The 12,680-nt window shown below is 37.8% G+C and overlaps 1 protein-coding gene across 1 annotated transcript in view; it reads right to left on the reverse strand.

Annotated features, from left to right (window-relative positions):
* TCERG1L (transcription elongation regulator 1 like) overlaps positions 1–12,680 on the reverse strand; it is a 217,665-nt gene that overhangs the window by 49,940 nt on the left and 155,045 nt on the right. The window contains exon 5 of the mRNA XM_065408523.1: positions 7,395–7,520. Within this exon, the coding sequence (XP_065264595.1) occupies positions 7,395–7,520 (126 nt within the window). The remainder of the gene's footprint in view (positions 1–7,394; positions 7,521–12,680) is intronic.

Raw genomic sequence — 12,680 nt, forward strand, 5'->3', positions numbered from 1 at the left:
ATCTCCCACTCCAGACAGAATCCTGGCACCAGTGCAATATACTCAATTGGAAGATATGTGACTGCACTCTTCTGCAGATAGGATTATACACATACTCACAAAGAACAATGACTTTATGTGAAAGCAATAAGAGGGAGTTGAATGTTAAGCAATAAGTATGGCTTCCAGACCTTTGTGTCTCTCTTTCTTTTCTTCTGTCAGAAGTAACCTGGTTGTTACATTCTACATATATAGCCAAAATGTAATGCTTTTCCTTGTGGAAAGGAGGAATTGAAAAGCTTTAAAATATCCTAAAATTCTATAGTCCTGCTCATGGGGATGGGGTGGTGGGGAGAGGAAGTATGATCCAGGATGGTAACATTCAAGATTAGATTTGTTGTGTGTGTGCAAGATTGGATGTTTTTTTCTAAAAGCTATGCTCTAGGAATTATTTTGTGAAAGTTCTGGCATCCAACTTGTGGTTCCCAACCTCCAGTTTGTCTTCTGTCTCTGACCCACTGGTATCCTGACCTGACCTGACTCTGGTTCCCGACTCGTGATTCTGATCTCCAGTTTGTCTCCTGCATCTGACCTTCCAGTAACCTGACCCAGCTGACTCTTGACTCCTGTCCCGTGACTGTGGACTCTGGCTTCAAGTACTAGGTCTGCCCACATGAGAGACCCCCATGTGACAATACGTTTGCACAAAACATTTGGAAAACAGTTTTGAATAGTGAAGGAATTCAACATTCTGACAACAGACCATTCATAAACAGGAAAAAGGGCTAACTTCACCAGACTCACTGCATGTTTCACAGATTTTAAAGCCATAAAAAACCCTCATAACCCTCTATTCTAACTTTCTGTACAGCACAGGCCATAGAATTTCAGCCAAATGATCCCTGCATCTGACCCAAAAAATTGCAGTAGAACTAGAGTACATCTAACTGAGAATTGTTCTTTCAGCTCAAGTCATGTTGAATTCATGAGGCAGCCTAAGAACTAGAAAAACAATCCATTAGAATTGGATTTGTCAGATAGGAAAGTAAGGTTTAGAAAATCCACTCTACACAGTGGGAAGGAAGCCTACGCTGCCTATATGGGGAATCTTAACAGAACACCTCGAAAATTTATCTTATCTACTGAAATGAAGGACATCAAACAAGATGCATGTTTACCCTCTCTTCCAGTTGGAACATTTCTCTTCTACAGATTTATTCTTCTCCTTTTAATCAATTCTTTTCCCACTTCAATTTGAAATAAGTGTATAAAATATTCCACAGTATAACACTAATGATGCCATTATATATTTTCAGCATAATCAGACATTTTTTTCTAAACTTATCACCTTAATTAACAATGATATACTGCTGTAGTTGCTTTACTGCCACCTACTGGTATACTGGAAACTGTGCAAAAACAATAACTGATTTCTCCAACTTGTTGCAGATAGAGCTGAATGACTAATATATTTTTACAGTGTAAAAGTAAAAGTTGTATCAGCAACATTATCATGGTTGCTAGTAGTATGTTGCTAATAGTATGTGCTAATGTCTGTACACATTTTATTAACAATAGGACTATACTGAGCTACATATTTAACCAAAAGGAGAAAACAAACCCAAGTAGGAAAGGCAGCATTCATGTGAATGCATGCTATTCCTATCATTTATGCTAATTAACTGTAATGATTCAGGGCCAGATCCTCAGCTGGTGGTAAAGCAGGAAAGCATCAATGAAAACAATAGAGCATGGCCTATTTACACCATCTTATATGCTGACCCTCAGATCCAAGATTCCTTAGACAGCATTATTATCATCTAGTTCTTGCATCTATAAAGCCATATATATTATTTCTCTTCCTACATCTCTTCTCTCATTTCATCATACTACCCCTCTCACCCCCTGGATCCTTCCTACCCTCTTTTCAAGACAGAAGAAAAATAATTCAAGCTAATCTCTAGGCTGTGATTCAGCCCTTTGATAATTCTTGTTGACATGCTGTCCTCCACTCTCTATGCTGACTTCCAAGACAATATCCAGTTTAAGATACTGGTCCTAATCTTCAAAGCTTTCAGTGGTGTGGGCTCAGGGCATCTTTTAGATCACCTAAACTTCTGGGATGAAGACTGTTGTGGTTAACAACTCTGCTACTCAGGTGCAACAGGACTTTCTACCACAAGAATCCAGAGTGGTAGCCGTGGAGAATACAGTAGGAAGATAGATATATATATACAGAGAACATGAAAAAATGGGTGTTGCCATACTAACTCTAATGAGACTAATTGATTAAGGTGGGATATGATCAGCAGGAGAAAAAAATACTTTTGTAGTGATATCAGGGTGTTCTCGGTATATAAATAATCATGTTCTTTGTGTGTGTATATATATATATATATATCTTCCTACTGTATTTTCCACTGCATGCATCTGATGAAGTGGGCTTCAGAAAGACTCTGAGTAAACTTTCATCTTACTTTCAGCTTATGCTCAAATAAATGTGTTAGTCTCTAAGGTGCCACAAGTACTCCTTGTTCTTTTTACCACAAGGATAACACTTATCTGTGCAGGAGATAGAGCTTTCTGGTCGGCCGGTCAGACTGTGGAATTAACTCCTCCGGGAATGAAGGGCCATCACAAACCTCACCACCTTCTCTTTTAAGTGCAACATATACATTTTTAAAAAACAAAACTTTACTAAAACAAAACACTACACTGAACACACAATTCTTCCCCCAGGAAGAAGGGGAGAGAAAGAACAAACCACATGTGACAGCTGTTAGTCACATTACTTAATACACTAGAGAAAGGCACTCAGATACTACAGTAATGATAATGGTACAAGAACCTATGTAAAACAGAATAGATTAGAACAGAATAGAATAAAATAGTTCCCAATCCCAGTTGCTAACAGAAAATTTAGAGATATAACTCATTTTGATAAAACATATCCACCCTAATGATTTTAAAGGTATTTCTAGAATTAGATGGGGCTTTACTAGATGCAATCCAATTGAAATAACTAAGCATACTGTATTTGTATGCAGTCAGTTATATATCACTTCTCTTAATAAGTCTGATAAATGAATGAACTTTTCAGAGGACCATCTCTCCTGTTTTAGCATTGACTCAAGAAAGTGAGTTTTATTATGCTGTGGCTATCACCTTTGTAAAATTCCTTATTTAGACTTATATTTTGACAGAAGGAAAAGCTACTAATGGGCCATTAAGTGTTACTTGTGATGGAGGAAAAAAATCAGTATTATCTATGTAGATTGTTGTACAGTGTTCTACAGAATATTTGTGGTGAATATAATCTGAATTAAAAAATGTTCTAGTGAGTGATGCTAGTGAATCTGTCACTACAGTACAGTAAAATCTGGATTACATGCACTTCAGTTATCTGAAACTTAGTATTTTCTAAAACAGGGTCATATTCCCAAAGTCCATTAATCACATTCAAATTCTCCTCAGTTATAGAACCTCAATATTCTAATGTATTCACCTGTCCCCCATGACATTTGAATTATCAAGGTTTCACTGTATTTTTGCCTACAGACAATGCAGCTCCCCTCTGTCAATGACAGTCACGATAAGGAAAGGTATATTTAGTATTGGTCATTGAATTATTGAAATGTGTGTGGTTATGAAATATAATTACCAGAGAAACATAGCTGTACCGGAACAGATGTCACTGGTTTGTGTCTGACCTCTGATTTTACTAATACATAAGCATGTGACTAACTGTATAGATGTAAGTAGCCCTATCTATTTAAATCAATGGAACCACTCATATACATGAATTTAGGCACAAGCTTCGGTCTTTTTCAGAATCAGGGCCCTTTTTTGGTATCTTGGCTACCACAGTGGCAAGTATTTGATGTTTCAGGGAAAAGTTCACTCAGAGCACTAGCTCAGTTATGCAACAGTGTTCTGTGGGGGAAAAAAACATTGAGAAGATGTTCACTATATCTTCCCTTTTGTATCTCCCCAAATTACACCTCTACCCCGATATAACGCTGTCTTCAGGAGCCAAAAAATCTTATTGTGTTATAGGTGAAACCGCGTTATATCGAACTTGCTTTGATCCGCCGGAGTGCGCAGCCACCCTCCCCCTCCCCCCCCCCCCCCCCCCGGAGCACTGCTTTACCACGTTATGTCCGAATTCATCTTATATCGGGATGCGTTATATCGGGGTAGAGGTGTATTTGCCCAGCATGAGAGTTTATAATCCTTGTGACATTTTGACACTTGCACGTCTGGTTGCAAACATTAAAAGATGTATTGCTTTTTGAATTCCCCCAAACTATTTGCCCATGGCAGGGAATTTCCACAGATTAGTTACACACTGTGTAGGAAAGTATTTCCTTCTATCCATTTTAATTATTTGCCTTTAGAGATCACTTCATTTATGCATTTACTCAAGGTCTGAAAATGTTCAAACTTGGCAAAGATACCAAGAACTATTTTAGTACAGTCAGAATACACAAAGTGCAGCACAGCACAGTTATCGTCCTAGCTAGATTATACATATGAGATACATATGATAAGAAAGAGATATCTAGTTCCCCGGAAGGTTTATGTTTTGTTTTGTTTTATAAAGATTCAAATTCTGACCTTTTTAGGGATGTTTTCATCTCAAGGTAGTTTTCTCTCCCCTTTGTTCTGTATCCTGCATAGATGGGAACTTTTAAAATGGAGGCTCCTCTGACTCCTTTGCAAACACCTCACAGTGGTGTTTTGCTCTCTTTGCTTCTTTCTAGGGTCCAGGCAGGCAAGGTCCAATAAGCTCCAGTACACTTTTGATGGAAAAAAAGGGAGATCTATAGATGGAGTTTCCCTAACACATATGGATGGATCTCAGCCGGGGGAGGAAGGGAGCAAAATGGTACACAGGTAGGTGTAATCTAACCTAGAAGCCCTTTCAACAATCAAGAAAGCATTGCACAGTTCTCGTGCATGCCACCTTCTATATTTCTTCAAACAGAAACTTTGATATGGCAACACACTGGAAGGTAAGAGATTTGGGTTCTCAGCTCTGTTACTTAGTCACTTTGTGACCTTGGGCAAGTCATTCTATCTTTCTGTGACTCATCTGCATAATGAGGACAATCGTATTTAACCACCTTTGTAAAGCACTTTGAGATTAGTGGATGAAAGGCCCTGCACAATTGTGAATTGTTATTGCTTATTGATATTAATTTGATTTTTCCATTGAAGACAAGGACCACTGAAAGTGCTAACTTGTAGTAATCCATGGAAATACTGTTGTGTCATCTTGGATAATATTAAAGAATAACTCATGGCATGACTTTCCTTCACTGAAGTTACCAGGAAATCAAACAAGAAAAAACTGAGAAAGATGAATGAGTTTTATATTTATAAGAAAAAATGAAGCAAAAGTATAATGCTCATCTTATTTACATTACATGGGTAAGTGGGAAAATGTAATGATTGCTGTTCTACACCTATGACATTTCAATGAGCCTGGTGCAATAGTGCTTGTTTGATTGAGGAAACATATTGAACAAATGTCATACCAGCCTTACAGAAAATATTGATAGTCACAAAAAGGCTCTATACAATCAAATCACCAAACATTATGATGGATAAAATGGGGAGGTTGGTTGTTTTTCAGTCTGTCAATAAGAAGATTATTAATGGGGTCTCAGAACAACTATAAATCTTGTTACCCACCTGCAATTGGCTACACAACTACATATCAGAAAGACTCTGAGTAAACTTTCATCTTACTTTCAGTGCATTCCTTAAACAGTATTAAAGTCTATTTACTCCAAAGGATTTGCTTTCAACAAGGAAACATAACACAATTTAGCACAGTCCTCTGATTCTTAATGATTCACATGCAGGGTTTTTTTGGGTCTCCAAGCAACATAACTCTGCAGGTGATGAAAACAGCTAAACGTCTGAAGAGTAGATAATGACTGAAGAAAGACAAACACATTTGAGTTGAAATACATCAAAAAGGAAACACACACAAACTTCTCTGAAGTTTTCCAAAATATCTCTCAATGAAAATATGACTAATACCTGAAAACTGTGTGTGGACATGTGTAAGAAAGACAGACAGAGAGAATATTCAGTGCAATCACAAATAAATCAGAAGATCTTATTTGGGGACAGACGTAACAAGAAAACAGTCAACTTTCCTCTTCAGGGGAACCTATGATTCCATTAATGTATTTGTGTAGAACAGCCCATAATTATCTATTCCATGGGACAAACCTTCAGTCCAGTCTACTCCAGACCTTAATTTTTATCCCGGGTGTATTTTACCAGCACAATTTAGGTGACTTGAACATGGCTGCACTGTAATTTCTGATCACAAAAAAGTAGATCAGCTTCTGAAATGTGACCATCTCATTCTACATCTCTGAGTGCAACATATTGTTTGTGCTAATATTGCTTAAATATAAGAGATCTGATATAATTAACCAGGACTAGAAGCTATTAATTCTTGAATAGGCCCCAGTATTTCTCAAAAAAAAATATGCCCTAGAACATGTGCTTACCGACATGTCCAAATGGTGGGGGGGCGGGGAGGGGGGAGGCTGCAACCGCTTTCTCTTCCTTTATGCTAGATGGGGGAGGGGAGTTCTTGAAACTTTTTTCTGTTGTAACATGGGGTCAGGGTATGGACAAGCTGGAGAACCTATGGCTTATCTATTCTTCCAGCATCATGAGGTGCCTCAGCTCAATTCACCCCCTCATTCTAATAAGGAAGAGAAAGCACTTCGCTTAGTCCAAAATCAGTCATCCTACACTAAAATGAAGCTGTATTCATGGTCAGTCAGTCAGTATTTCACATAGTTAGAAAAGTATAATTACAATTTCACATCAAATTCCAGTCTCCCTTTAACCATGACTTGCCATATGTAAATATGAATTGAGACAAAGCCTCAAGGATCTTTCACACCTTTGGGAAGGACCAGTTCCCCTCCTTCCAACCACATCCTCTCACCTACAAACACATGCACATTTAGATGGCTGTGGACACAATACTTGGATCAGTGGGGCACATCAAAAAGCATCCTCTGCGGTTTCAGACAGTCTGACTCCACAGACCAGCTATGACAAGGTGGTTATATTATATCTGCAATGCCTGTGAACACTACTGACATGGAACATGAGAGGCCTAATAATGGCTCCAGAAATTAATCGTTTGCACCACCAAATGCAAAGCTGCTGCCAAGTGCCAGGCAGGGAAATCAGGATCTAAAATATTTTGAATAAGCTCCTAAATAACCAGAGTAAATTCTGTAGAATTTGCACAGCATTTTTTTTTTTCACTTTTGCATTACTATGCAATATGGGAAACATGATTTGGTCACAAGTACACAAATATGGAACATATGGTTTAGTAATATAATAAGTACACTGAAACCTACACACACCTGTTAATGTCTGATCCATGAAATTGGTTGCCATGAAAGTCACAGCTGGTGTAGAAACAGCAGCAACCCTGGTGACTTGCGTTGGCATCAAAGGAGTCATATGAGCATCCACTCTAGAAGCAGCACCTGCATACAGACCATAAGGAAAACATTACTTTTTTCCCCCACTAGATAAATTTACTAAAAATTGACTTTGCTTGTGCAATCTAATTTCAAAATGACTTTATTCAGCTGTCGTCAAATATAACTGGGCAAATACTTCAAAGCATTTTTATGAATAATCATTTGAATGTTTAAACTAATTTATTTTCACGCCCCTTTTTGTGTTTGCTATATTCACTGGCAGGGATGTTCATAGAGACTGAATTTTAAGCAAATATTGGAGAATAATCACAGAAGGTGATTCTGAATTAGTTAACATGGAACAGTTTTGCCAGGAAACAAATTTTCAGGGATACGCTCATCCAATCAAGAAACAGAATACACCAAGTAGCCTATTTGCCCATCATAACTAACCAACACAGCTCTATTTTCTAATGCAGATTACTCACAGTGAACTGCTTCTGGCCAAGAATTATTCTCCAAAATTATTTGGCAAATGATTTAAAACAAGAGTAGATCCAAGAAAATCACAATCTTCTCAGACACTTCAAAAACTGAAAAAGTCTAAATGAATCAAATACATTTTTTATGATGAATTAGTCGCTGTCGCTCAGCTCCATTGCTAAATCTATGCTATTTAAAACTGAGCTACTTAGTCCTTAAGATACATTTCAATTTAGAGTTACTGAAAAATTCATTGTTAAAACTTAAGCATTAATTTTGAGCTATGTGTGAGTTTACTCATATAATGTCTACTCTGGCCAAGCATAATGTAGTATGACCAGATTTTTCCAGTCTTCTGCTTCACTGAATAGTATAACTGTATTTGGGGTAGTTGTCAACCCCCCTTTTTCTATATTATACAGTAGTTTGTGGGGAATATTTCTGTAGTACTTGCTCTTTATTGTAGCGGGAATCCATAAAAACTCCATAAACACACTTGGAGTCTTTTGACTCTCTGATTACAAGTTTTTGAAGGAAGGTTAATAAGCAAAACTATTAATATATAAAATATTGATCATGCTGTTGACTATAACCACCATTTCACAAAATAAATTATATATCTTAAATCAGACTTATTCCTTTAAAAGTACTATTTGTGATTGTTTATACCATTGGTGGCAACTCAATCGGGTATTTCTTATTCATATCTGAGATGTAAATAAGCATATACAAAAATAATGTTAGGACTTTTACATACTTTTATAATTAGCACCACAAGAACTTTAGAACTCAGTAGTCAAAGATACATAATGCATCCTAGCCACAGACAATTGAAGAGATTTGGCATGTTCAAAGGGTCACACTTCTGGAAACAGTCAATTTAAAGTAACAGAAAGAAACCATTTATGTGTATATTCTGCTGCTTAACATACATATCCCCTAACGGATTTTATATAAGCTGCTCATGCAAAGAGAATAGAATAAACTATTCCCGTTGAAAATCCAGTAAGTCTCGCCCACCTCCTCCAGCTTTCATATTCAGGAGACAATAGTGAGATCTATTATTCGACTGAGAGAAACTGCCCCAGAAAGTGGTGAAAGCCACAGTAATTGAATCACTCAGACCTTTGGGCAAACTCTGGGAATGTATTGTAGTGACCTATGGCATGCAATGAAGCCGGTGATTTGATCTGTAGGTTTTGTCCAGCTCTAATTTCTAAGGGACAGATTGTCCTCACCCACCATGGGAAGGGCTAGGACCAAGGGAAAGTCCCATTGATTTCTGTTGCACACTTTACAAAAAATGATCCTGTCACAAATGGGGTTCTGGCTCCCAATAGGGATAAACTGCCAGGGTCTCTTTTACCTGCCACAGACTCTTGAACTACTGAAGGGGTTTATACAGCACAGAGGAGTCTGCTGAAAATGTAATGAGTGCTCAGGCTGCTTTAACTTTAATTGGTTTCCTGTTGGTGGGGAAAATGCTTAACACCCAAATTCACCTTTCAATATGGAGACTGGAGACTCTGCCACTTTGAAGCAGTGAAAGATCCCCATGCACAGACCTGGGCGTGCATGGTCTGGGCCTAGAATCTCTACAAAAATACATCTCCAAGATCACTGACTAATATTTATTGTCTTTTCCGGTTAACAGTTGCTATTTTAATACATTGTTTCTTCTATTATCAATTACATTTTCCCAGATGAACACTGGATTTTAGGCTACAAACCAGCACCATGAGGTCTATCTTGCTCACAGTTGAAAAGGATTTAAAAAACACAGTAAGTCATTTTAATGGTGCTCCATTTTTTAGAAGACTTGATCTTTTACTGGAACAGAAATGGCAAAATATATATATAATTTATTAAAGTAATAATGCTTTATAGAACTAGAAAGGAAAAGTTCTTATAAAGGGTTTACTAAGGAACTACCTAGGAAAATGAAATAAATAAATAAATAAAAGCTCTGCCAAAAATGACAGGTACTTGAGAAAGAGCTAGGAGTTATTTAAGGCATTAAAAGGATGGGATAGATTTTTGCAGTTCAGTGAATACTGCCGGTGATGCATTTTTATAACAAACTAGTATAAACCAGGATGGCTCCAAGACATCATAACATGGCACAGGATAGAGGTAAAGTGATTTATTCATTTCAACTTTGTTTCATTTTTGTGTTGTGAAAGCAAAGCAGATACCAGTGGCACCAGCCCAGCAGGGATGCTTTCCAGCTCTAAGAGACATCAGGAATATGGAACAACCATAGACCAAATGAGAGTCCAAACGTGCTGAGAGCATTGTGGAACTGTCAGAGTTATTTAGGAGCAAGGATCTGAACCTACGGAGATGGACAGTTATTTTGAGGTCAGAAGTGATGAGTATATGCTGCTTTTGCTATTGGCATTTAAAACTACTGGTATATTAGTAGTACATAGTTTTGGAATACATAGTTTCCTTTAGCCACAGGCTCAATTCCAGCCTTTCAACCTTCTGAGGTTGATACATTGCATACTGTGCATGTGTGTACTCTGCGCGAGGGACTTCAGCTTAGATCTTAAAATCTGAGGCATGTCTACTCCATGAGGACATTAATGATCTAATAGCACTTTTCCATAATAGTAGGCGTTGGGCCTGTGTTCTGTTCATGCTGTGGTGGGGTTACCTTCTGATCCAAAGTGGCTGCATGTCAATGGCACTGTTTTTTGAAATACCTTGGGAGCTAGTGCAGCAGGAAGAAAAGGGACTCTGCAAGTCTTCAATATGAAACAAAGATTTACATCAAGCAGGATTCAAACAGAAGCAAAAAGACTTAAATCATGCAATACATGGAAAAGGAATGCATTATACATTAAGGTGCACGTTTATCTTTGTATTGTGGTAGCATCCAAAGGACCACATCAGAACTGGCACCACATTGTACTTAATGTTGCACAGACACACAAGTAAGTGTGAAAAACACTAGGAGGGAAGGGCCCATATATTGTGATGGTAATAGAAATAAGATCACATGGTTGCATAGCCCATGGTGATTCAAAATCATCTGAAATAACTAAATAGAATTAGCTATCCCTGACTGCTGTACAATCTAGCCATCCATGGTTGGCTGATTTCTTGTAGGCATCAGAACAGATGTGTGTCTTGAGGGATATGAAGGATGAGAGGGCAGTGTCATTGTGGACTAATTCAGGAGGGCTTTCCAAGCACAAAGGGCAACATGAAATAAAGCAAGGAAATGCTAGCGGAAGAAGTGGTCAAATGAACAGGCTAGGCTGGAAATGTTTGGTGGAGCAAAAGGGATAGGAGAGTTGGTGATGCCATAAGACCTCTCTGGTCTGCTTAACCTCTTAACAAAAACAGCCCACAGTCTTCTTCCTGCTACTCCCATCCCTTTGGGAGGATAGTTGCCTGCTAGCAATTACCCTTGATGAGCTAGTAGGGGTTACTTGAGGGAAATGCAGAAACGTTTAATTGCCAGCAGCTGTGGGAAACACTCCAGTAAAGAAGCATTTCATTATCCCTTCTTATTTTTAGTCATTAAATCAGTGACAAGAAATTCCTACAAGACATCTGAGTAGCATGAGCATGGAATCACTTTGCAATGTACTGTAATTAATTTAATACAGATACACTCAATGGAAGTCTCCAAAATAGATCATACGGAAGAGATGAATTAGATACCATTAGATAGGCACCTTAAATAGTGTTTCACTAAATATAGAAGCCTTTGAACTTGGCAATCGCTAACAAGATATCAAACCATTCTCCAGTTCGAGGAGATTCAGGTGGTAATTACCTTTTAGGGCCTGCCTCTGCTCCTATTGAAGACAATGACAATACTTACATTAACTTTTATAAGAACAGGGTCTTAGAAGATAAAGTAGCTCTGAGGAACAACCACTGCTCACAAGGGTTCTACCATCTGAGTCTCAGGTGTCTCTGAATATACAAGAAATCTCCACAGAAGACCACTCATATAAGGTGTCCCCCTGTCTTACAAAGCCTTCCCACCATATCCTCTGACATATTGAGTAAAATCTTGTTTGACATTTATTGGAAAACCATTTCTTAAACTATAATTTAGATCTATGCTATGATTTATACTACATAAGCATGTTTAGAAATTAAATATATAATATTTATTATAGAACAAGGGATGCCATTTTAGATTGTTTCCTTTAGCTTTGTAAAATAGTATTAATGATCACAAGAAGGAAATATTTCTCCTATCACTTTAAACAATTACAGAAACAGGTTACAATGATATTCACTCTTCTAATTTTGGTGAGGCAAGAATCAATATGTACATAATGAGTTTCTTGTTATCTCCCTTAGGAAGGAATAGACAGGGAAGGCTAGATAACTAGTTTGAATTTATTGAAAAGGGTCATTTTCAAGATAATGACAAGCTTCATTATGAAAGTTAGAGGGGAAATGTCATGCTTTGTTCTCTCATATTATCAACATTTTAATATTTCCCTATAATTTCCAGGCAGACTCTAGGAGCCAAATTCCCTGAAAGCCCATACTACACTATACTGCTGGGTTATTCTCTAGTGGCAGACCATATTCCAAAAGAGAAGGCTGTGGAGGTGCAATGTAAACACGATATCTTATACTGAAATTGGAGCCACTGGCTGGAAAGTGGCCATGCCCAGTGTGGCCAGTGTATCAATTCATTGAGCAGTTCTATGGATATTCTCCACCAGCACAACTCCTACGCAAACACAAGCTGTCAGAACTGCT

The sequence above is a fragment of the Emys orbicularis genome, chromosome 7 (assembly GCF_028017835.1).
Source record: "Emys orbicularis isolate rEmyOrb1 chromosome 7, rEmyOrb1.hap1, whole genome shotgun sequence".
Classification (NCBI taxonomy): Eukaryota; Metazoa; Chordata; order Testudines; family Emydidae; genus Emys; species Emys orbicularis.